Source organism: Anas platyrhynchos, chromosome 1, assembly GCF_047663525.1.
Source record: "Anas platyrhynchos isolate ZD024472 breed Pekin duck chromosome 1, IASCAAS_PekinDuck_T2T, whole genome shotgun sequence".
NCBI lineage: Eukaryota > Metazoa > Chordata > Aves > Anseriformes > Anatidae > Anas > Anas platyrhynchos.
In genome coordinates this window covers 114811590-114837200 of record NC_092587.1, presented here as the reverse complement: position 1 = coordinate 114837200, position 25611 = coordinate 114811590, and the positions used below count along the sequence as shown (strand labels likewise).

The window sequence follows — 25611 nt, the reverse complement described above, 5'->3', positions numbered from 1 at the left end:
CAGTCAGAGGTCATGGGGCTAGATTTAGAAAAGTCCTGCATAAAGAAGGGATCTCAGAAAAGAAAATTTAAATAACATTAATATCAAGAAAAGGAATTCTGATTGCTAAATTCTTTATCTGTCATGACTAGACAGATGAAAATCTATGATGGCAAGTTTGCCTTTAAGGTCATTTTCTTTTTTATTCATATCTTTTATTTATTTGTATTTTTTTTTTTAACAGGCTCTGTACTAATGTTCCTCACAGAATGACTAACAGAAATATGACCTTCGTGCAAATTTTGTAGTTAATTCATTAGGTCAACTCTAACCACTAAGCCCCTTGTCAGGTTATTTCTACTAGTGATAAGGAGCAATTGACCTTAAAACTTTGAAGCCAGGTAGACGAGCTTATTCCACAAGGTCTCTTGGTTCCACCCTTGTTAAGTGAAACCGGCCAGGTGTGGGTCATTTGACCTTTGCTATATAGGAAGCCTGAGGAGGTGTGGGGGGAATTGCCTCCCCCAGGAAAGACTGAGGCTTAGGTTGCCTGGGGTATTTTGCTCTTGAGGTGAGTTGGGCTCAGTGTTCCCCAAGAGGCTGCTTTTCCTTCATGTTTTCTGCCCTCTCTGTGCAATAGTTTTAGCGTCTCTGTGAGCTACTTACATTGGTGGCACCTTCTTCAGTAAAATGCTGGTGGCACTATATCACAGCGAAACGCTTTGGAAGTGACTCGAGTTCAGAAGACTACAGGTAAGTGTTCCTGGGTTCTGTGGTTGTTACTGTTGAGGAGTTTGAGTACTTCCTTCACCTTGTCTGTTTTCAGTGAAATACCTTACGTGGGTTCTAGGCCCCATTCAAAGCACTGGGGGGGGGGGGGGGGAAAGGCCCCCCAAACTGAAGCGCACAGAGGTAAGCCTGACTTAGAAGAATGTTCTTAAGTATTTGGAAGATTGAAAAACGGGCTGTGTGAAAAAGGTACATTAATGTGAATGCAGAATTTGCGTTATGGTCAGTAGAAACAGAAAATGCTGGGGCGCAGAGTCGCTGGGGCGCAGAGTCGCTCTTTTTTTCTGTGTGTTTTTTTATTTTTTATTTTTTTATTCTCTTTGGGGGAGTTTGGGTGCATTGGCAAACTTTCTTGTGGACACCTGCAGGAGTTGCAAAATTATAATAAACTTTAGGTGAAGGAAAACTTCCTTCTCTCTTGTTGTTCACAGAATCACTGAATTTCTAGGTTGGAAGAGACCTCAAGATCATCGAGTCCAAGCTCTGACCTAACACTAACAGTCCCTACAAAACCATATCCCTAAGCTCTACATCTAAATGTCTTTTAAAGACTTCCAGGGATGGTGACTCCAGCACCTCCCTGGGCAGCCCGTTCCAGTGTCTAACAACCCTTTCGGTAAAGAAGTTCTTCCTAACATCTAACCTAAAACTCCCCTGGCGCAACTTAAGCCCATTCCCCCTCGTCCTGTCACCAGGCACGTGGGAGAACAGGCCATCCCCCATCTCGCTACAGCCTCCATTGAGGTATCTGTAGAGAGCAATAAGGTCTCCCCTGAGTCTCCTCTTCTCCAGGCTGAACAAGCCCAGCTCCCTCAGCCGCTCCTCGTAGGACTTGTTCTCCAGGCCCCTCACCAGCTTCGTCGCCCTTCTCTGGACCCGCTCAAGCACATCCATGTCCTTCTTGTAGTGAGGGGCCCAAAACTGAACACAGCACTCGAGGTGTGGCCTCACCAGAGCCGAGTGCAGGGGGACGATCACCTCCCTAGCCCTGCTGGTCACAGTGTTTCTGATACAAGCCAGGATGCCGTTGGCCTTCTTGGCCACCTGAGCACACTGCTGGCTCATATTCAGCCGACTGTCCACCATCACTCCCAGGTCCTTCTCTGCCTGGCAGCTCTCCAACCACTCATTTCCCAGCCTGTAGCTCTGCTTGGGGTTATTGCACCCCAGGTGCAGGACCCGGCACTTGGCCTTGTTGAACTTCATGCAGTTGACCTCAGCCCATCGGTGCAGCCTATCCAGATCCTCCTGCAGAGCCTTCCTACCCTCGAGCAGATCGACACACACACCTAGCTTGGTGTCATCTGCAAACTTACTGAGGGTGCACTCAATGCCCTCGTCCAGATCATTGATGAAGATATGAAAGAGGACTGGCCCCAGTACCGAGCCCTGGGGGACGCCACTAGTGACCGGCCTCCAGCTGGACTTGACTCCATTTACCACGACTCTTTGGGCCCGGCTATCCAGCCAGTTTTTAACCCAACGAAGCGTGCGCCAGTCCAAGTCAGGAGCAGCCAGTTTCTTGAGGAGAATGCTGTGGGAGACGGTGTCAAAAGCCTTGCTGAAGTCAAGGTAGACCACATCCACAGCCTTTCCCTCGTCCACCCAGCGCGTCACTTTGTCATAGAAGGAGATCAGGTTCGTCAAGTAGGATCTGCCTTCCATAAACCCATGCTGTCTGGGCCTGATCGCCTGCTTGCCCTGCAAGTGCTGTGTGATGACTCTCAAGAGGATCTGCTCCATGAGCTTCCCTGGTACTGGGGTCAAACTGACCGGCCTGTAGTTCCCTGGAAAAATTAAAGTAACAGAAGAATCCCGAAGCCGCCACCGAGTCCTTTTCACTGGCCGGGGTCACCGTGAGGGTCACGGCCTTGCGGGGAAGCCCTGGGCCTGGTGCTGTCGGGATGCTGATAGCCCGCAACGGGGCGCGGTTGCTGGGAGCCCAGGCCGCTAGGGGCCCGGAGCGGCGCCGTTTCTGCTCCGGGAGCCTCCGGCAGGGGCGCGGCCGCCGTGCGCTTGGCGTGGGCCTTGCGCACTGGTGACCCGCAGGCGGCCAGAAGTGACGCAGCCTCCTCCGTGGTCGTTACCGGGCGGGCGGTGGCAGCGCCGCCGCCGCCAGGCCTTGCTGCCATTGTTTCTGTTGTTGTTTCTGTTTCCTTTTTGATACAGTCTTAAAATGAAGGTCCCATTTTCTGGCCTCTGGCAGAGCGTAAGCATGCTGGAACACTTCACATTACATAGATTATAGTTGTCTGCAATGATAATATCATACCTATAGTCTGCTGCCGGCTGCAAAGTAGCCTATGCCTCAGGTACTGTTTCCTGCCCTTGTAACTTTTGTTAGGACATCCTCGTAAGTCTTCAAAGGGAAATGAAGTTACCCTATTCAGAAAAAAAAACACCACCCAGAAGAAACTTCGGTTGTTTTCAGGGCCTGAATTCTCGCTGAAACCAAAGGCGGGTATAGAATCATAGATTATCCCGAGTTGGAAGGGCCCCATAAGGATCATCGAGTCCAACTCCTGGCACCACACAGGTGTACCCAAAAATTCAGGCCGCGTGACCAAGTGGGCAGTCCAAATACTTCTTGAATGCTGACAGGCTTAGTGCAGCGACTACTTCCCTGAGGAGCCTGTTCCAGTGTGCGACCACCCTCTCCGTGAAGAACCTCTTCCTGATGTCTAGCCTAAACCTCCCCTGCCTCAGGCTGACACCGTTGCCGTGGGTCCTATCAGTGGTGACTGAAGAGAATAGATCGGTCCCTGCCCCTCCACTCCCCCTCTCAAGGAAGCTGTAGGCTGCGACGAGGCCTCCCCTCAGCCACCTCTTTTCCAGGATGAACAGGCCCAGTGACCTCAGCCGCTCCTCATACGACTTCCCCTCTAGGCCCTTCGCCATCTTTGTAGCCCAGTATCTTACTGACTCGAAGAAGGAGGCTTTGATCTCTCCTGCTTTGTTCACTAGCAACCACCCCTCACTGAGCACGCGCTCTGAATTTCTCGGAGCCTATTACTTTAAACGGAGACGGGAGAACTTTTCACCAATCATAACTAAGATATGCTTGACTAGAGCCACTCAAGCTCCACCCAAAAGAGAGAAAATAATATAAATTGGCCTAAGAGAGAGGGGATGTTAGGGAAGATACCACCATCAGGGGAGATACCACCCCGAGGGAATACAACATCCTTAGGACCTCCTGACTCCTGGGACCAGTCGATGGGCTGAGACTCTCTCTCCCCCCCCCCATTTGGAATGCCTTTGGGTGAGATTTGAACACTTGGTTATTGTTATAAATGAGGTCTCAACTCAATCTTAATTTTGTAATATTTATAAAACAAACATTTCTAAAAGGTATAAAAGCTATAAAAAGCATAAACAGCAAGTAAACAGCGCTGGGCGTGCGGGGGATCTACGCTCCACCAACACTCACACACAAACATCAAACGTTCTAAATATACAGAACATTGCTTTACATACTAAACGCAAGTATGCCTCTACATATGTACAATCAGGAAAGGTAGCAAACAATCCTCTATGTTCCATAACTTAATAAAAATCGAGTACGCCTATACATATGCACGATCAGAAAAGGTAACAAACAATCCTTTAAGTTCCATGACTTAACAGTCTCCATTTTCCATTCCTTTTGAGCGATGTGTCTCGCTTTAAGTTGTCAAGCAACTCGGTCTTCAGGCCTTATGTATCTCGTTCTTCCCAGATCGAAGAAAAGCATATCCATCTCCTTTTCAAGGCCAATAGGCCTGGGTCAAAAGGCACGTTCAGGTCAGCAGGGGGCGAAACAGCAAAAGCCTTCGATGGCTGTAACAGCAGAGGGGCCCATGGCGTAGCAGTCAGATCAGTAAAGGGGCCTGCAGCTCCCTCACTATCTGGCAAGCCACGCGTTTGTGATTGTGGCTCCACGTGGCTCTTTAAGGCCTCAGAGACTGCTCGCCAGGTGCCGATAAATCCCACTGCAACCTTGTCATTTTTAGTTGCAGAGACCCACACCTTAACCTCAGTTTGGTCCCATATTTGAGGCTCATAAACTGTCCAATTGTTAATAAGGAGAATAAGCTGTAAGGTTACCAGGACGGTCTTTGTTCCTAAGGACGAATGATTCCCCATAATGCACAACTGCTTACCAGTGAGAGGCAGTTGTGTGCACAGCTCCGCTTCTCTCAGCTCGAGCTTCTCTCCAGCTCCAGTGCGCCTATTTCCAGCGACTTTCTGTACGAGCTTCTCTGAGCAGTTTGCTGAGTTTGGCCGAACCTATCTTCATGAGGCAATCGAAGTGCCTGTTCCCGTCCTGGTCTCCATTCTGCCAGCCTTTTCCTCTTCGCTTCTTGTTCCTGCTTCTTTATTGATGCAACTTCATCGTGTTGCCTTTTTTTTTTATTTTGAGGGCAGGCTCTCCTCTTATACCCTTCTCTCCACAGCAGTTCTTTTCAAAACAACTTTTCATTGCTCAAACAACTTTGAATGTAACGACAACAGCAAACACCCAGAAACATCCACGCCTTAACTGGAGAACAAGAAACGGGAGACTGCATGGTGTCTCCTGAATCACCCTTCTTTGTTCCCTCTAAACATTTTTATATTCCTGATGGCCTCGTCGTTAAGAGTCTAATGTTATCTCAACCACAGGGCTTTCCAACGCCCATGGCCACATTCCCAAAGTTCCCCTTCTTTATTAATATCAACCGTTTCCTCGACACGAATTACCACTCCATATATAACAGTTATAAATCTTTCTAGAATCTTTGATCCATTTAACACATTAATTTCTAGGCTGCGCACCTGAAACACCTGTGTATTTCATGCATGCTAGCTTGCTTTTGCAGACAGGCACTATTGCCGGCAATCCAAAGAACCTGGTTATCTGTTGCTGTAATAAACCACACTTGATTGCATTGTCATAGCTCTCATTAAGTGCAACTAGGGTAAGGGTGGTTATACGTTATTGGTGCATCTGTGACCGTGATAGTTCAGTGTTCTGAATCCAAGCAGACCCCGGACGGTTAACACGTTATTGGTGAATATCTGACCGGACTCCAGACAGTTAACGCGTCATTGGTGTATCTGACAGGTTCGGTACCCTGAATCCGACCGGTCCCATAACGGTTAATCAGCTACACCCCTTAATGCGACACTAACGAAGGAGCACGAAAGAGACGCATGTCCTTGCCTCTGGAGAGGAGGTTCCTTGCACAGCCAGTGCAAGGAACACAAAAATCAGTTGCGCCAGACTAACATGTGGTTGTATCTGAGCTTGGAAGCTGCAACCCTCTTCAGACTTCCAGATCTAGAGGAACACTTTGGCTGCAGCCTAAAAGCCACGTGTACAGGAGCTCCCCCAAGCCAGCCAATCTTCTTCCCATGACCTGCCAGGAAACAGCAAGGTAGGCATGTACCCAAATCAAAACCCAAACCTTTGGACCAGTCCTTGACCTGAATAGTGAGTGACGATCCGGATCCTGGCATTCATACGTGATAGCTTATACGCAGTGGAAGTAAACACTGCAGTCAGAGGTCACGGGGCTAGATTTTGAAAAGTCCTGCATAAAGAAGACATCTCAGAAAAGCAGATTTAAATACCATTAATGCCAAGAAAAGTAACTTTGATTGCTATATTCTTTGTCTGTCATGACTAGACAGATGAAAATCTATGAGAGCAATTTTGCCTTTAAGGTCATTTTCTTTTTTCCTTTGATGTCTTTTCTTTCGTTTGTTTGTTTGTCTGTTTATTTATTTATTTAAACAGGCTCTGTACTACTTGTCCTCACAGAATGACTAACAGAAATATGACCCTTGTGCACTTTTTGTAGTTAATTCATTAGGTCAGCTCTAACTACTAAGCCCCTTGTCAGGTTATTTCTAGTAGTGACAAGGAGCAATTAAGCTTAAAAGACTGAAGCCAGGTAGATGAGCCTATTCCAGGAGGTCTCTTGGCTCCACCCTTGTGAAGTGAAACCTGCCAGGTGTGGATCATTTGACTTTTGCTATATAGGAAGCCTGAGGACTTGTGGGGAATTGCCTTCCCGGTGGGGGAGTTTGAGGCTCAGGTTCTCTAGGGTGCTTTTCTGCTGTTGTGGTGGAGCGGATTCAGTGTTCCTCGGTGGGCTGCTATTTCTTCATGTTTTCTCCCATCTCTGTGAAACAGTTTTAGTGACTCTATGAGCTAGCTACGTTGTTGGTGCCCTCTCAGTACAGTGAGACCCTGGTTACGCGAAGTCACTGTGAAGCAGCGTGGAAGTGACTCAAGTTCAGGAGCTGGCAGGTAAGTGTTCCTGGGTTCTACGGTTCTTTAATGTCGAGGAGTTTGAGTACTTCCTTCACCTTGTCTGTTTTCAGTGAAATTACTTCTGTGGCTTCTAAGCTCCCTTTCCAGCCCTTCCAAATATAATGAGAATGAAAGCTAAAAAGAAAGCCCCACCAACTCAGAAGCTCAAGTGCTTACAGGTAAGCATGACTTTGAAGAATGTTCTTAACTATTTGTTAGGATTCAACAACAGGCAGTGTGGAAAAAGGTGCCTTAATGTGCACTCAGATTATGCCTTGCAGTGAGACGAAACCGATGGGGAAGGTACAGGTGGAGTTATCATAACTTTCACTAAGTGGAAGTTGCGAGACTGTGCTGTTCCTAAAAGAAATGCCGCTTTCACAACATGTAAGTCAAAAGCAGTATGAAGAAAGCCTCTCCTCTTCCCTGCAGGCCTGCGTCTCGGCTGTGGAGAAAGATTTGGAATAGGTCCACCAGTGAGGAGAGACGATCTTTCTCCCAGGCTGTACAAACCAGTGTCTGAGGTATTGGGGAAAGCGTCCTTCTGTGAAAGGAAGAGAGCAGAGCGGGACCACGGCCCGTGCCACCCTGCGGTTCTACCAGCGTGACCATGCAGAGACGGTGAGAGTAAAGGAAGAAAAATTGAAGCTGCTGTTAAAGGCATGGCTACCTGAGTTGGGAATAAAAATAATGGGGGGGAAAGGGGTTCTCTGAGAATCGTGCTACTGCAAGGTCCCCAGATCTGGTCCCCAGATCTGCAGGCTGGCTGCGCAGCAAGAGAAGGGAGGGGTCAGACTCAGGGTAGGTCACCCAAACTAGCCAAAGCTGTGTTTCATACCATCTGACGTCATGCTAAACAATATATAGGATTGGCTAGCCTGGGGAGGTGTGCCGGACTGCACGGGTTTAGGCTGGGCATCGGTCAGCGGGTGGTGAGCAATTGCGTTGCGCATCACTTGTTTTTACACAGTATTAGTAGTGTTGTTGTGTCTTAATAAACTCTCTTTATCTCAACTCACGGGCTTCACTTTCCCGTTTCTCTCCCCCATCCCAGAGAGGGAGGGGGGATGTTGAGCAAATGGCTATGTGGTGTTTTGCTGCCAGCCAGGTTAAACCACAACAGTCCATTCTGGCGCCCAACGTGGGGCACAAAGTTTTGAGATAATAACAGATCTGACCAGAGTGTGTTAAACTAAAATTGTTATAAGTATTAGACTTGCTTAATAGTTAGTTGTCATAATACTGATTGCTTTTATCCCAAGTCTGCTGTGCCTGTTTTCCAAATTGAGCATTATAGCACATTATTTTCCGTATGTGCTCTCTGTCATGTTGTTTATCCTCTCTGGGCCCTGGTTTAAGATCATTATGGTACTGTGTGTTGTAGCAGTGGCTTATGAGACGACGAAATATCTGGTCATGACTCTAACTTGGTATTTGTACTCAGTGATGTCGTCAACTCTATACTCTGGAAACCATATCTCGGAAACTATTAGCAATTATACCTATCGCCTTTTTTCATCATGGAGTCAGTCTGTGGCGGGGAAAGGGGAAGATACTTTTTCATACTCGTTCACTCTCCCTTTCTCCTTCACCACCCTCTAATCCTCCAAGCTAGTTACAATAGTTCTCCAAGATATTGAATATCCTTGGGATACTCAGACCAGCATGTTCTTGTTGTTATGCCTCCTGAATATGCTTCAGGTTTTGCTTGAAGTTAAACAACTATTTAGGAATCTCATCCAGATATCTGCCTGGAGGCAGGATAGTTGCGAGTGGCAGGGAGTATGGGAGGATATGGGCAGGCATCTAGAGCAGCGGGCAACTCCAGTGTTCTGGAAATTCACCCCCGAACAACTGCAAAATCCTAAAAAACTGATAGAATGCTTGAAAAAAAGGTGTCTTGACTCTGGCAGTTCCAAAGTAACACAAATCATTGTAACGTGCTGGGGCCTGGCTCATGCCTATCGAGCTGTACAAACCAGTTTCTGAGGTATTGGGGAAAGCGTCCTTCTGTGAAAGGAAGAGAGCAGAGCGGGACCACGGCCCGTGCCACCCTGCGGTTCTACCAGCGTGACCATGCAGAGACGGTGAGAGTAAAGGAAGAAAAATTGAAGCTGCTGTTAAAGGCATGGCTACCTGAGTTGGGAATAAAAATAATGGGGGGGAAAGGGGTTCTCTGAGAATCGTGCTACTGCAAGGTCCCCAAATGTGGGGCGCAGGGCACGGCTGGGCAAACAGGGCACGGCGTGTCAGAAGGCTGTGGCGCAGCAGTTAGCGCAGGTAGGGGGAGCAGGAAGGGCAGAGCGTTCCCCCCGCCCATACAAACACAAGGGGGGTTGTTTTCTTGCAGGTGGGGTTGTTTTCTTCTAGTTGTTTGTCTGAGTGCTGCTGACCAATAATCTTGTGTGAAACACTGTCTGCCCCTGTTAAGTTCACTATAAAAGTTAGGCCATTTGGGCAATAAAATGGAGCAGCATGATCTGACTCAACCGGTGTCTGTCATGCTTTCGGCCGTGCTTCCTAACAAATGGCGCCCGAACAGGCTGAGACCTGAACAGGACATCGCAGCGGCGCCGGGACATCGCAGCACAGCGGGAGACCGGCGGCGCCGGGAGCCCAGGGAGAGCAGCGGCTCCGGGACATCAGAGCGGCAGCATCGGCACATCGGAGCGGCGCCGGGACACCCGAGGCACACAGAGGGACTCCTGCCGGACGGAGAGAGCCCTGAGAGACGCTGCAGAGCCACGGACGGCTCTGAAAGACACAGACCTGACAGAAGCCGGAACACCTGAGAGGCACTGAGAAACTGCACGCACCGACCCGGACAAAGGACTCACGGTGAGACACGGGGAAAAGAAACCGTGGGGAGCGTGGGAAGAGATCCGCGGGGAAACGCGGGAAACGGAACTGCGCAGGGACGCGGGAACGAGGTCTCGCAAAGGCTGCAACAGCATAAATAAAGGTATGGAGAGAGAAGCGGCGTATGATTTGCTCAAATGCTTTTTAGATAAGCGGAGCACGCAGGGTATAGACTGCAAAAAGGATTTACCAGGATTATTAGAATATGGAGTAACAAAGGGTTGTTCTATCAATCCGGATACAGTTTTTGAACAAACAGAGTGGCATAAATTTGGGGACAAATTGTTTGATGAAGTTATTAATGAAAATAAGGCTGCTAAAAAATTATTGAAGCCTTGGAGAGCAGTCACTAATGCCTTAGCTATACATCAGGCTGAGCAGAGAGTCGCTGCTGCTGCTACAGAGCAACTGGGATTGCCAGGAAGTGCTGGTAGTGTTAACCCTCAACAGGGAGGGATGGGGGGAGCTGGGGATTACCCATTGCCGCCTTCAGTGAGGACGATAACGCTGCCTCAGGGGGCTATGGGGCAATGGGAGCCTCCTCCTCTCTCATCATCCTTCTCAGAGTCGGCGTTGGTGCTCTCGCCATCACCAGCAGCACCACCGGCTCCTTCTCACAAAAGTGGGGAAATGGATGAGGAAATAAGAGAGCAAAAACCAGAAAGAAAAAATACAAGCCCGTTTATAGAAGGTGTTCAAGAGAGGCAGAGGGTGTGGAAGCAAATAGCAGATGAGGCTCTACACGAGGGTGAACACGGGATAGCTGCACAATTGGTTCAAGAGGCCTTCCCGGTAGTATATTCACCACCGGACGCCCAGGGTAATGTTACGGTTAATCTAGTGAATTTGGACTGGAAATTGTTAACTCAGCTGTGGTCCACAGTGAACGACTCAGGTCTGAAAGGTGAACCCACGAGACAGATGTTGGACTATATTTGGGGAACAAATATTTTGCTTCCAGGAGACATACGTAGCATAATGAAGTTAATATTGACCCAACACCAGCAGCTCTTATTTAATGCCCATTGGCAGGCTGCTTGTCAAGAAGCAGTCGCAGTGATAAGAGCACCTGGGGACCCTTTACATGGGGTCACGCTGGAAGAGTTGATGGGGGTAGGACCGTATTTTAGGACAGAAGCACAGGCCTCGCGGGGACCTGATAAAGCGAAGGAATCGATGAGAATGGCCAGAAGAGCATTGGATCGGATAAAGGGGCCAGGGGGAATACCTTCCTACATGGGAATCAAACAGGGTAGAGAGGAACCATTTGGGCTTTTTATTGACCGCGTAGCAAACGCCATACAGGCGGCTGGGGTGCCTGATTACCTCCAGGGCATGATATTAAAACAGTGCGCAATTCGGAATAGCAACCCCTCTACTCGCAATATATTGGCTTCCTTACCCGGGACATGGACAATCGAGGAAGGGTTGGAAATATTGGCTCAGGTACCAGTAGGCCCCCAGGCTATGTTAGTAGAAGCAGTAAAGCAATTAGGTGACAGCATGCGAGAGCAGGCACAGGCTATGAAAGAGCATGCTCAGTTTACACAGAGTCAGGTCCTTGCAGCTCTTGCTCCTTTGCAAACGGCCGGTTCACGCTCTGGTGGTCAAGTACCACCCCTAGTGGCCAAATACCACCCCGCTTGCGATGTTCTGGTTGTGGTGGTTTTGGACACGTGAGACGAAACTGCAAAGCTGGGGCAGTATGGTGCTCAAATTGTCAGTCGGGCAATCCCAATGAAGCGGCATGTCGACGCAAGGTGTTGGGAAACGGCCGGAAGAGCGGGAAGAGTCGCCCCGTGACGACACAAAACGCTGCCGCATACACAGCAACACCGAGGGGGAACCCGTTCCTCTCCGACCAGCCACAAGAGGGAGCCGATGTATCTATAATCAGCACACAAAACTGGCCGCAGCATTGGCCAACATCTGAAACCAATGCCACGGTGGCCGGGGTAGGAGGAATGACACTTGCCCGTCAGTCACCACCCCTGCGGTGGACAATAGGGGACAAAGTGGTGAAATGTTGTGTCTCTGTTATTCCGTTGCCTGACGGGGTGCACGCACTAATAGGGCGGGACATCCTTGCTCAAATGGGAATGGTCCTTACCTGGGAACGCCCTTTATAGATATGGCCATTGTTTGGACTTTCCCGATCCCGCTCCGGTGGAAGAATGATGATCCTGTGTGGGTCGAGCAATGGCCGTTAAAAAGGGAAAGCCTGATACAAGCGCATGAGCTGGTTTAAGAACAGTTTCAACAGGGGCACTTAAGGTTGTCAACAAGCCCGTGGAATACACCTATCTTTGTGATTAAAAAGAAGTCGGGAAAGTATTGACTGCTCCACGATCTGCGCGCGGTAAATAAGCAGATGTACGATATGGGAGCAGTGCAGCCAGGGTTGCCTAATCGTGCGATGATACTTGAAGGATGGCATTTACTCATAGTGGACTTAAAGGACTGTTTCTTCACAATTGCTCTCCATGAAAACGATAAACAAAGATTCGCTTTTACACTTCCTGCAATAAACCGAGAAGGGCCGGACCAGAGATTTGAGTGGACGGTCCTGCCGCAGGGAATGCGAAATTCGCCAACTCTATGTCAACTCTATGTCAACGATGCTCTACAGCCGTTGCGATGAAAACGGTCAGGAACAATAATCTATCATTATATGGACGATATTCTATTGGCCCAGTCAACACCATTTTCTTCACAGCAAAAGGATGAACTAACGAAACAACTTAAACAGAGAGGATTAGTAGTTGCCCCCGAGAAGGTACAGGAGACAAGCCCATGGAAATATCTTGGACGACATATCACCGATGCTACGATCCAACCGCAGAAATTGACAATACAATCAGACCTTAAGACTCTTAACGACGCCCTGAAGTTGATGGGTGATTTGCAATGGATTCGACCAGTGGTTGGTATTCCCAACGAGCTGTTAAATCAGCTATGACCTTTGCTACGAGGGACAGATCCAGCAGCACCAATTCAGCTTACAGACCAACAAAAACAAGCACTACAGCTAATAGCCTCAATGATTACAACACGGGCTACACATCGGCGTATAGAGGGTGCGCCTCTTGATCTAACTACTCTGTGTGGCCCCCAATATTTGATGGGTGCGATAACACAGCAAAAAATAAAAACGGGGGAGAAGCAGGGAGATACGGTGGTACTAGAATGGCTAGCTCCTCCGTTGCGGCCACGACAAACAATTCAAGAAAAAATCACCACATTAGCAGAATTAATTAAAAAGGGACGAAGTAGAACCTTGCAAGTAGACGGGGCCCCTCCTAACACCATATGGTTACCCATGAAGTCAAGTGGAATGGTATATACAAAATTCTGAGGAACTGCAAACTGCTCTATTGCATGATGGAGCCATGTTAATAGCAAAACCATTACAATCTCCTGTCTTGTCCTGGATGAAAAACCAGGGCTGGATAAGTAGACCAAAGCGATCACCCCAACCAGTTGCAGATGCAATAACAGTCTTTACAGATGCCGGTAAGTGCTCCAGAACTGCTGCAGTGACATGGAAGGATGAGCATGGCTGGCAACATCAGATTTTGCAAGCTCAGAAAGAGGATTCATTACGGACACTAGAACTGTTCGCAGTAGTATGGGCGTTTGTAAAATGGAAAGATGTTCCGTTGAATGTTGTATCTGACTCTCTTTATGTAGTAGGCATAGCCAATCACATTGAGGACTCGAGTTTGCGAGAAGTGCAGAATGGACGACTGGTTCAACTATTGACAAGTTTGCAGCTCTCAGCAAGGCACTGGGGGAAGAGATGCTGTTTGCGCCCCTCAGCCCCTGGAGAGGGCACGCTGAGGATCAGCGGCAAGAGGGCAACGTGTGCAGGTCAGGGGCAGGAGGAGCAGGGCAAGGGGGGCTTGAATGGCCTAGCCAAGCATGGGTGTGTGTTTCCTGTCCTGCTTTGTGGCCCAGCTCTGGCCACGGGCAGCTGTGGAGGCTCTGCCGGTGTAATTCCCGGCCTGTCAGGGTGTACCAAGCATTGCACTCAGGCGGTGCTGCCTCACTGGGGAGGTTCGAGTGCTCAGATCAGTTCCCCCACAACACAACACAACACAACACAACACAACACAACACAACACAACACAACACAACACAACACAACACAACACAACACGGCACCTTGCCACACAGTTGCTTTTCTGGCCAGCTTTTGCCACAGACTTGGTGGCTACAGAGCGTTGCCTCTGCGCTTCTTTGCCTCTCCCTCCCTCGCTGGAGCTTGGGAGGAGTGAAAAACCAGCTTGTAAAGCTGCTGAGCGTTCTTGCTCTGCTAAGTCTTCCCCTGCGGAACACTGCTCTGATCTGAGACTTCTCTGGCTCTTGCTCTTTCCCAGGCCTTTCTGCGAAACTCTCCTGTCAGTGCTGACCAAATGCGCTGAGAAGAGCTGGCTGACGCCGTTCTGGAGGCAGAAAATGTCGGCGCTGCTGGAGAGCCCCCGCACTTATGCCGAGGGCATGTGCCTCCTGACGAGGTGAGAGCCCCAGGGCAGCATCTCGCCTTCCTCTCGGTGGCTGCGCCCAGGGGAACGGCTGCCGGGGCCCTTTCCTGCGTGCTTGGGGAGCTCTTTGCAGGGCAGAGCAGCGCCTGTGCTGGAGGAGGGGAAGTCCGCGGTGGCAGCCTGCAGCCTTCCCACTTGACCGGGCGTTGCCCCTTGTGCTCTTTGTGCAGTGTCCTGCTCCGTGCCCAGCTCATCTCCCGGGAGCTGATTGAGATCTTCTCCCAGTGGCTGTGCTACCCGTCAGCAAACCTGCAGCTGACGGCCATGGCTTTCTTTGCTGAGGTGAGGCAGTAGGAGGGCAGGGGGGCTCCCCAGGGCTTTTCTGAAAGAGGTTGCTGCTTGGGCTGCCTCTTGCTGTGGGGAGAGATGAGAAGCAAGCTCCCCCATCAAGACTCCTTTGTGCGAAGCCTGCTTGTGTGCTGTGCCTGGGCTGAGGTTGTGTCCTGACTCTCGTGGCTGTGTTGCTCTGTTGCAGCTGATGAAGGAGCCGCCTCTTGAGAAGAGGAACGTCCTGAAGACTCTGCGTGTCTTGGCTGAGAAAGCATACCACCGAAGCAGCACCATCAGGCAGCTGGCAGCGAGAGCTCTGGGCAACGCAGCCGGCAGCGTGCCCATGGAGGTGAGACGGATTTCCCTGCGCTCTGACTGCAGGGATATTCCCCTCCCTAGCAAGACCCCAGGGGAGAGCTGCTTCAAGGGCCTGGACAGAGCGGCAAAGGCAAAAGCAGGGCTCCTTCCTAAGGCCGCGCTCCTTTCCCTCATGCCAGCAGGGCTGCCGAGGGCAAATTGGGTGCCAAATGTCAGAGTCAAAAAGTCTGTGCACGTCTTTGGCTTTGCAGGTGCGGAAGTGCAGGAGACGAGTTGTCCGGGTGCTGCAACAGAGCCTGGCGGGCACTGCCCGTCCCGAGGTGGTTGCAGAAAGCATGCTGGCGCTAGCTGAGCTTGTGAGGGTGCTGCAGGTGGTGAACTTGGGATCGGCCTTTGAAGACATCGCCAGGTCCACCAAGATGTTCTTCGAGTCTGTGAGTGAAGCCAGCTCTTGCTGCCGCTGCTCTGAGAAGCGTGGGGTGGGCAGGGGCCTGCACGCGCCACCTGGATGGTCTCTGCTGGCTGAGTGCCTGCTTCGGCCTCGTTACCCAGCTGACAAACGGCTTTCTGCTTGCAGGAAGAAGAGTACCTTCGCTACTCGGCCTTGCGCCTCTATTCAGTCCTGGCCTCCTCAGCCTCGACCAAGGGGTTGTTCTTTGCCAGAGAAGTGGCAGAAACATGGGTCAGCCTTTTCCTGCACCTCCGGGATCCCGACTTGGCAGTTGCCAGCGTAAGTGCCCTTGCAGCTTGCTCCCAAAGCCCCAGAAAGCTGCGTGGCCAGGGCCGAGGCGTTCTGCCACTGCTGCCTGCTCAGCGGCTGCCGGGCGTCTCTGCAGATCCCCCCTAAAAGTGTGCCAGCGAGCCTTGCGCTGTGCTGCCCAGGGCAGTCTTACCAGCGAGCATCTCAGGCCTCTGGGCCCTTTTGCTGGCCACGCGCCTTCGTGCCTGCCTTTGCCTCCCGGAGCTGGTGCTCCCCTGGGAGCAGGCAGTGGGGAGCAAGCCCACGGATTCGGCCGCCAGGCATCAGGACTGGGTTGGGTGCCGGCCGAAGGGATGGAGCAGGTCCCCTCTGCTGCCGCCAGTGCGTTCCCCTGCCAGCGAGTGCCCCTCGGGCAGCCCCCCGCCAGCTGGAGCTCAGCAGCACATGGCTGGCTGAGCTCCCTGGGCAGGTCCCACACCCGCTGCTGGAGGAGGAATGACGGCACAACTCTCCTCTTCAGATGTGCAAGATCACCTTCAGGCTCTGTGTTCCATTTATGGGGCTGAGGCGGCCACGGGAGATCATCTCTCTGTGCAAGAGGCTGGGTGCACAAGAGCTGCAGGATGCGCTCTGCACTCACCTGGTAAGTAAGCTGTGCTCCAGCGAGACGTCAGGGCCCTGCCCGGGCTCCCTCAGGGGAGTGCGCGGTGATGCACGTGGGGCTGGCCGGGACTGGGCCATGGCCATCCCTCCTGGCCACCCACTGCCTCTCCCCTTCCCCCTGCCCCAGCTGGCTGAGGGGCAACAGAAGGCATCTTTTTGGACCCCCGTGAACTTGTGCCTTCCTGTCTTGCCCTAGGCCAGATACGCCCCCTCAAAGTTGGAGAGGCTCCGTACCGTAGCCAGGAGAGGCTGCCTAGAGAACGGGCAGAGGCTGCACCCATCGACCTTCGAAATCCTTGGTGAGAGCCCGCACTGGAACTTACCGCTCCCTTTCCTGACCAGAGAGCTGTAGGGGCCTCTGCTTTCTCTTTCCTCCGGGCCCTGCCTTTGCAGAACAGGGCAGACACCGTGCTGTGTCCCATGGGCTGAAGATGGGGTAGACAGGGACGCAGGGCTTTTCCTTGCAACCTGCCTCCGAGTTCCTTCAAAAGCTTGAGCAACCATCAAGGAGTGATCTGGAGAATCTGGAGAGCAGCTCCAGGGTGGCAGGGGGCACAGCTGCCTGGGCTGGCTGCTCACAGCTCTGTCTGTCTTGTTGCAGCTTTCCAGGGCCCGAGCAGCACTGAGGACGCCCAAGTGTGGAGAAGGCAGACAAGGCCCTCTGTGGCCGTGGCACCCTGTGGACAATAAAACTCTGTACATGTACGTGGTCTCAGCGCTCGCTGTGTCCTTGGGGAAATCCAACTCAACGTGGCCTCCCCTCTGCGGACAAAGGGTCTTTTTCGTAGGGCCAGGGGGGCACGTTGGGGCCTGTGGGGAAAAGCCTGGCAGGATGCACAAATGGGTTCTGAAGGAGCTGGTGGACCTCACCATGAGGCCTCCCAGGGTTATCCAGCAAACGTCACCGCGATCAGGAGAGGCTGCTGGCAAACGGGAGAAAGCAAACGTCGCCCCTCCAAATTGGTTTCTTCCCTTAAAAAGAAACTGCTTGCCACTCCTGTTCCCAACGTGTCCATTTCGTGAGGAGCGTAGAGGATGTATACTACTGTAACCTGGATCTTACCTTTTTCCCCCAGGTTTCACTGAAGAGCCCTTTGCACCCTTTGCACCTTCCAGGAACTCATCTTGGGCATCTTTGGAAAACTGCTCTCCAAAGCAGTTCTCAACATGTGCTTCTGGGATGGTTTTACTCGGGTGGGCAGCTGAGCTCCACCACAACCGCTCTCTCACTCCCCCTCCTCCAAGAGGAACAGGGAGAAAAGAGGATGCAAAGGGCTTGAGGGTTGAGATAAGGACGGGGAGATTGCTCAGCAATGATCGTGACAGGCCAAACAGAGTAGGGAGACAGTCACATTCATTGCCTACTCCTAACAAGCTAGAGAAGCGAGAAACAAAGGAAAGAAACCCAAAATGCCATCCACCCTCTTCCACCTCCTCCCCCCAAGCGGCAGTCTCAGGCAATTTTCTTTCTTGCAACCTAATTTTAACAGAGTCCTATGACCAGCATGTCTAAGCCTTATGATTAATGTAGTTATCTGAAGTCACCAGCAATTCAGTCCCTCTTCTACAGGACTATACCAAATGCTCCAGATTTTATTCCACTGAGAAATAGTTACTACAATATGTCAAGTACAGTTTCAAAAAACACGTTCAGGTTATATCTTGGTGTCAATCTCAAGTGACTTCCAGTAAACTGGGCTAAATTTTTCCTCTAGTAAGGCAGCATAGACAATTCTGTAGAAATAGTATTCTCTAACACAAAGTGAAATATATTGACAACAAATAGAAATCATCAAGTATTTATTGTTTCATTAAAAAAATAATAAATAATAATAAATATATTTCAAATATAAACAAGAATATAAATATATCGTCGAATATAAAACAAGAGTTGTTAACATTAAGATGTAATGTTGTTTTTTTTAGGACTTCTCACCAAAGGTGTAATATTGAGTAGTAACCTGACAACAAATGAAAGGGAAGATGAAAGAGTAGAAGGTACTTGCATGGCCTTAATTTACGTGGCAATTGACAACAACCACAATCCGCAATGATTTCTAAGTGCCTTACACCATTGACCCTTGAGGCACAAAAACGGGATTCCCATATTAGGTAAGGGGAGTACAATCCCTCTCAAAACACGGGAGTCTGGGGTACACGACTGAGTACTGGAAATCTTAAGACTAGGATGGTCATGTACCAGAAAGGAAACTCACATTTTAGCACTAAACAACTATCTGTAGAGACAGGCTGGGAACCACAGAATCACAGAATTTCTAGGTTGGAAGAGACCTCCAAGATCACGTAGTCCAACCTCTGGCGTAACACTAACAAGTCCTCCACTAAGCCGTAGCCCTAAGCTCTACACCTAAACATCTTTTAAAGACCTCCAGGGATGGTGACTCAACCACTCCCCTGGGCAGCCCATTCCAATGCCTAACAAGCCTTTTGGTGAAGAAGTTCTTCCTGACACCCATCCTAAACCTCCCCTGATGCAACTTTAGCCCATTCCCCCTCAGCCTATCACCAGGCACATATGAGAACAGACCAACCCCCACCTCGCTACAGCCTCCTTTAAGGTATCTGTAGAGTGCGATAAGGTCGCCCCTGAGCCTCCTTTTCTCCAGACCGAAAAATCCCAGCTCCCTCAGCCGTTCCTCGTAGGACTTGTTCTCCAGATCCCTCACCAGCTTTGTTGCCCTTCCCTGGACTCACTGGAGCCCCTCAATATCCTTCTTGTAGCGAGGGGCCCAGAACTGAACACAGTACTTGGGCTGCGGCCTCACCAGAGCCGAGTACAGGGGGACAATCGCTTCATAGAATCATAGAATATCCTGAGTTGGAAGGGACCCTTAAGGATCATCAAGTCCAACTCTTGACACCGCACCGGTCTACCCAAAAGTTCAGACCATGTGACTAAGTGCACAGTCCAATCTCTTCTTAAATTCCTTAGTCCTGCTGGCCACGCTGTTTCTTATACGAGTCAGGATGCTGTTGGCCTTCTTGGGCACCTGAGCACACTGCTGGCTCATATTGAGTCGACTAGCCACCAGTACGCCCAGGTCCTTCTCTGCCAGGCAGCTTTCTAACCACTCAGATGGCTTTTCCAACCATCTTCAAACTTCCAGATCTAGAGGAACGCTTTGACTGCGGCCTAAAAGCCACGTGTATGTAAGCTGCCGCAAGCCAGCTAATCTTCTTCCCATGACCTGCCAGGAAACAGCAATGTAGGCAGGTAACCAAATTAAAGCCAAAACTTGCAGCCCAGTCCTTGACCTGAATAGGGAGTGAGGATCCGGATCCTGGCATTTATGTGTGATAGCTTCTATGCAGCCGAAGTAAATACACCCCGGGTGCCCTGAGCTGGAGGACCATGACGGTGGGAATGATAAACTCCCAACCGACCCTGAACGTGTGCGGGATTTGCTGCTCTACCTGGATCTATACAAGTCTGTGGGTCCAGATGGGATTCATCCCAGGGTGCTTAAGGAGCTGGCTGACGCCATCGCGGGACCTCTCTCAATTATTTTTCAACAGTCTTGTGAATCTGGAGAGGTCCCAGTGGACTGGAAGCTGGCAAATGTCGTACCAATTTTCAAGAAGGGCAAGAAAATAGACCGTGGCAACTACAGGCCTGTTAGTCTCACATCAGCACCTGGTAAAATTATGGAGAAGATGATCCTTGAAGTTCTTGAAGCGCACCTGGGGGACAATGCAGTCATTGGTCCCAGCCAACACGGGTTCATGAGGGGTAGGTCCTGTCTAACAAATCTGAATTCCTTTTATGATAAGATCACCCATCTGGTCGATCAAGGGAAACCAGCTGACGTGATCTTTTTGGACCTGAGCAAAGCTTTTGACATGGTTTCCCGTGGGATCCTACTGGACAAAATGTCCAGCATACAACCTAACAAAAACATCATGCGATGGGTGAGCAATTGGCTGACAGGCAGGGCTCAAGGGCTTGTGGTAAATGGGGCCACACCAGGCTGGCACATGGTCACTAGTGGGGACCCTCAAGGCTCCATTTTAGGGCCAGTCCTCTTCAATGTTTTTATAAACGATTTAGATGTAGGACTAGAAGGTGTTTTGAACGAGTTTGCTGATGGCACCAAACTTGGAGGAGTTGTAGACTCAGCTGAGGGGCTGAGGGTGGAAAGGCCTTGCAGAGAGATCTGGGCAGATTGGAGAGCTGGGCGATCACCAACCTCATGAAGATTAACAAGAGCAAGTGCCGGGTCCTGCACCTGGGACGGGGCCACCCTGGCTATACGTACAGACTGGGTGACGAGATGCCGAAGAGCAGCCCCGCACAGAGGGATCCGGGGGCGGTGGTTGACAGCAAGTTGAACATGAGCCAGCAGTGTGTCCTGGCAGCCAGGAGGGCCAACCGTATCCTGGGGTGCATCAAGCACAGCATTGCTAGTCGATCAAGGGAAGCGATTGTCCCGCTCTACTCTGCGCTGGTGCGGCCTCACTTGGAGTACTGCGTGCAGTTCTGGGCACCACAGTACAAAAAGGACAGTAAACTGCTGGAGAGCGTCCAGAGGAGGGCGACAAAGATGGTGAAGGGCCTAGAGGGGAAGCCGTATGAGGAGCGGCTGAGGACACTGGGCCTGTTCAGCCTGGAGAAGGGGAGGCTGAGGGGGGACCTCATTGCAGCGTACAACTTCCTCGCGAGGGGGAGTGCAGAGGCAGGTGCTGACCTATTCTCTGTAATCACCAGTGATAGGACCCACAGGAATGGTGTTAAGCTGAGGCAGGGAAGGTTTAGGCTGGACGTCAGGAAGAGGTTCTTCACCGAGAGGAGGGTGGTTGCACGCTGGAACAGGCTCCCCAGGGAACCAGTCACTGCACCAAGCCCGTCTGAATTTAAGAAGCGATTGGACTGTGCACTTAGTCACGTGGTCTAAACTTTTGGGTAGACCTGTGCGGTGCCAGGAGTTGGACTTGATGATCCTTATGGGTCCCTTCCAACTCGGGATATTCTATGATTCTATAAATAGTGCAGTCAGAGGTCATGGGGCTAGATTTAGAAAAGTCCTGCATAAAGAAGGGATCTCAGAAAAGAAAATTTAAATAACATTAATATCAAGAAAAGGAATTCTGATTGCTAAATTCTTTATCTGTCATGACTAGACAGATGAAAATCTATGATGGCAAGTTTGCCTTTAAGGTCATTTTCTTTTTTATTCATATCTTTTATTTATTTGTATTTTTTTTTTTAACAGGCTCTGTACTAATGTTCCTCACAGAATGACTAACAGAAATATGACCTTCGTGCAAATTTTGTAGTTAATTCATTAGGTCAACTCTAACCACTAAGCCCCTTGTCAGGTTATTTCTACTAGTGATAAGGAGCAATTGACCTTAAAACTTTGAAGCCAGGTAGACGAGCTTATTCCACAAGGTCTCTTGGTTCCACCCTTGTTAAGTGAAACCGGCCAGGTGTGGGTCATTTGACCTTTGCTATATAGGAAGCCTGAGGAGGGGTGGGGGGAATTGCCTCCCCCAGGAAAGACTGAGGCTTAGGTTGCCTGGGGTATTTTGCTCTTGAGGTGAATTGGGCTCAGTGTTCCCCAATAGGCTGCTTTTCCTTCATGTTTTCTGCCCTCTCTGTGCAATAGTTTTAGCGTCTCTGTGAGCTAGTTACATTGGTGGCACCTTCTTCAGTAAAATGCTGGTGGCACTATATCACAGCGAAGCGCTTTGGAAGTGACTCGAGTTGAGAAGACTACAGGTAAGTGTTCCTGGGTTCTGTGGTTGTTACTGTTGAGGAGTTTGAGTACTTCGTTCACCTTGTCTGTTTTCCATGAAATTCCTTACGTGGGTTCTAGGCCCCATTCAAAGCACTGGGGGGGGGGGGGGGGGAAAGGCCCCCCAAACTGAAGCGCACAGAGGTAAGCCTGACTTAGAAGAATGTTCTTAAGTATTTGGAAGATTGAAAAACGGGCTGTGTGAAAAAGGTACATTAATGTGAATGCAGAATTTCCGTTATGGTCAGTAGAAACAGAAAATGCTGGGGCGCAGAGTCGCTGGGGCGCAGAGTCGCTGGGGCGCAGAGTCGCTGGGGCGCAGAGTCGCTGGGGCGCAGAGTCGCTGGGGCGCAGAGTCGCTGGGGCGCAGAGTCGCTGGGGCGCAGAGTCGCTGGGGCGCAGAGTCGCTGGGGCGCAGAGTCGCTGGGGCGCAGAGTCGCTGGGGCGCAGAGTCGCTGGGGCGCAGAGTCGCTGGGGCGCAGAGTCGCTGGGGCGCAGAGTCGCTGGGGCGCAGAGTCGCTGGGGCGCAGAGTCGCTGGGGCGCAGAGTCGCTGGGGCGCAGAGTCGCTCTTTTTTTCTGTGTGTTTTTTTATTTTTTATTTTTTTATTCTCTTTGGGGGAGTTTGGGTGCATTGGCAAAATTTCTTGTGGACACCTGCAGGAGTTGCAAAATTATAATAAACTTTAGGTGAAGGAAAACTTCCTTCTCTCTTGTTGTTCACAGAATCACTGAATTTCTAGGTTGGAAGAGACCTCAAGATCATCGAGTCCAAGCTCTGACCTAACACTAACAGTCCCTACAAAACCATATCCCTAAGCTCTACATCTAAATGTCTTTTAAAGACTTCCAGGGATGGTGACTCCAGCACCTCCCTGGGCAGCCCGTTCCAGTGTCTAACAACCCTTTCGGTAAAGAAGTTCTTCCTAACATCTAACCTAAAACTCCCCTGGCGCAACTTAAGCCCATTCCCCCTCGTCCTGTCACCAGGCACGTGGGAGAACAGGCCATCCCCCATCTCGCTACAGCCTCCATTGAGGTATCTGTAGAGAGCAATAAGGTCTCCCCTGAGCCTCCTCTTCTCCAGGCTGAACAAGCCCAGCTCCCTCAGCCGCTCCTCGTAGGACTTGTTCTCCAGGCCCCTCACCAGCTTCGTCGCCCTTCCCTGGACCCGCTCAAGCACATCCATGTCCTTCTTGTAGCGAGGGGCCCAAAACTGAACACAGCACTCGAGGTGTGGCCTCACCAGAGCCGAGTGCAGGGGGACGATCACCTCCCTAGCCCTGCTGGTCACACTGTTTCTGATACAAGCCAGGATGCCGTTGGCCTTCTTGGCCACCTGAGCACACTGCTGGCTCATATTCAGCCGACTGTCCGCCATCACTCCCAGGTCCTTCTCTGCCTGGCAGCTCTCCAACCACTCATCTCCCAGCCTGTAGCTCTGCTTGGGGTTATTGCGCCCCAGGTGCAGGACCCGGCACTTGGCCTTGTTGAACTTCATGCAGTTGACCTCAGCCCATCGGTGCAGCCTATCCAGATCCTCCTGCAGAGCCTTCCTACCCTCGAGCAGATCGACACACACACCTAGCTTGGTGTCATCTGCAAACTTACTGAGGGTGCACTCAATGCCCTCGTCCAGATCATTGATGAAGATATGAAAGAGGACTGGCCCCAGTACCGAGCCCTGGGGGACGCCACTAGTGACCGGCCTCCAACTGGACTTGACTCCATTTACCACGACTCTTTGGGCCCGGCTATCCAGCCAGTTTTTAACCCAACGAAGCGTGCGCCAGTCCAAGTCAGGAGCAGCCAGTTTCTTGAGGAGAATGCTGTGGGAGACGGTGTCAAAAGCCTTGCTGAAGTCAAGGTAGACCACATCCACAGCCTTTCCCTCGTCCACCCAGTGCGTCACTTTGTCATAGAAGGAGATCAGGTTCGTCAAGTAGGATCTGCCTTCCATAAACCCATGCTGTCTGGGCCTGATCGCCTGCTTGCCCTGCAAGTGCTGTGTGATGACTCTCAAGAGGATCTGCTCCATGAGCTTCCCTGGTACTGGGGTCAAACTGACCGGCCTGTAGTTCCCTGGAAAAATTAAAGTAACAGAAGGATCCCGAAGCCGCCACCGAGTCCTTTTCACTGGCCGGGGTCACCGTGAGGGTCACGGCCTTGCGGGGAAGCCCTGGGCCTGGTGCTGTCGGGATGCTGATAGCCCGCAACGGGGCGCGGTTGCTGGGAGCCCAGGCCGCTAGGGGCCCGGAGCGGCGCCGTTTCTGCTCCGGGAGCCTCCGGCAGGGGCGCGGCCGCCGTGCGCTTGGCGTGGGCCTTGCGCACCGGTGACCCGCAGGCGGCCAGAAGTGACGCAGCCTCCTCCGTGGTCGTTACCGGGCGGGCGGTGGCAGCGCCGCCGCCGCCAGGCCTTGCTGCCATTGTTTCTGTTGTTGTTTCTGTTTCCTTTTTGATACAGTCTTAAAATGAAGGTCCCATTTTCTGGCCTCTGGCAGAGCGTAAGCATGCCGGAACACTTCACATTACATAGATTATAGTTGTCTGCAATGATAATGTCATACCTATAGTCTGCTGCCGGTTGCAAAGTAGCCTATGCCTCAGGTACTGTTTCCTGCCCTTGTAACTTTTGTTAGGACATCCTCGTAAGTCTTCAAAGGGAAATGAAGTTACCCTATTCAGAAAAAAAACACCACCCAGAAGAAACTTCGGTTGTTTTCAGGGCCTGAATTCTCGCTGAAACCAAAGGCGGGTATAGAATCATAGATTATCCCGAGTTGGAAGGGCCCCATAAGGATCATCGAGTCCAACTCCTGGCACCACACAGGTGTACCCAAAAATTCAGGCCGCGTGACCAAGTGGGCAGTCCAAATACTTCTTGAATGCTGACAGGCTTAGTGCAGCGACTACTTCCCTGAGGAGCCTGTTCCAGTGTGCGACCACCCTCTCCGTGAAGAACCTCTTCCTGATGTCTAGCCTAAACCTCCCCTGCCTCAGGCTGACACCGTTGCCGTGGGTCCTATCAGTGGTGACTGAAGAGAATAGATCGGTCCCTGCCCCTCCACTCCCCCTCTCAAGGAAGCTGTAGGCTGCGACGAGGCCTCCCCTCAGCCACCTCTTTTCCAGGATGAACAGGCCCAGTGACCTCAGCCGCTCCTCATACGACTTCCCCTCTAGGCCCTTCGCCATCTTTGTAGCCCAGTATCTTACTGACTCGAAGAAGGAGGCTTTGATCTCTCCTGCTTTGTTCACTAGCAACCACCCCTCACTGAGCATGCGCTCTGAATTTCTCGGAGCCTATTACTTTAAACGGAGACGGGAGAACTTTTCACCAATCATAACTAAGATATGCTTGACTAGAGCCACTCAAGCTCCACCCAAAAGAGAGAAAATAATATAAATTGGCCTAAGAGAGAGGGGATGTTAGGGAAGATACCACCATCAGGGGAGAT

At 50.9% G+C, this 25611-nt stretch overlaps 1 protein-coding gene and 1 long non-coding RNA gene across 2 annotated transcripts; both read left to right on the top strand.

Annotated features, from left to right (window-relative positions):
- The first annotated feature begins 6788 nt into the window (after positions 1 to 6788).
- On the top strand, positions 6789 to 7729 carry LOC140001458 (uncharacterized). Its single transcript, XR_011806689.1, has 3 exons — positions 6789 to 7045; positions 7120 to 7227; positions 7481 to 7729. It is a non-coding gene; the product is annotated as an uncharacterized lncRNA (long non-coding RNA).
- A 5961-nt stretch (positions 7730 to 13690) lies between these two features.
- LOC140001457 (protein maestro-like) lies at positions 13691 to 17107 on the top strand. The gene is made up of 9 exons (XM_072033064.1): positions 13691 to 13777; positions 14287 to 14424; positions 14622 to 14733; positions 14927 to 15070; positions 15291 to 15473; positions 15617 to 15769; positions 16260 to 16382; positions 16599 to 16701; positions 17004 to 17107. The coding sequence occupies exons 1-9, from the start codon at positions 13707 to 13709 to the stop codon at positions 17090 to 17092; spliced, it is 1116 nt and encodes a 371-aa protein (XP_071889165.1). The 5' UTR covers positions 13691 to 13706; the 3' UTR covers positions 17093 to 17107.
- Positions 17108 to 25611: the final 8504 nt, after the last annotated feature.

Bases quoted from the DNA above. Each gene is read 5' to 3' on its own strand.
- LOC140001457 (XM_072033064.1), top strand. From the start codon at position 13,707: ATGCTGTTTGCGCCCCTCAGCCCCTGGAGAGGGCACGCTGAGGATCAG. The intron at 13,778-14,286 runs GTCAGGGGCAGG...GCTCTTTCCCAG, and splicing joins CAAGAGGGCAACGTGTGCAG to GCCTTTCTGCGAAACTCTCC. The intron at 15,474-15,616 runs GTGAGTGAAGCC...TTCTGCTTGCAG, and splicing joins CCAAGATGTTCTTCGAGTCT to GAAGAAGAGTACCTTCGCTA.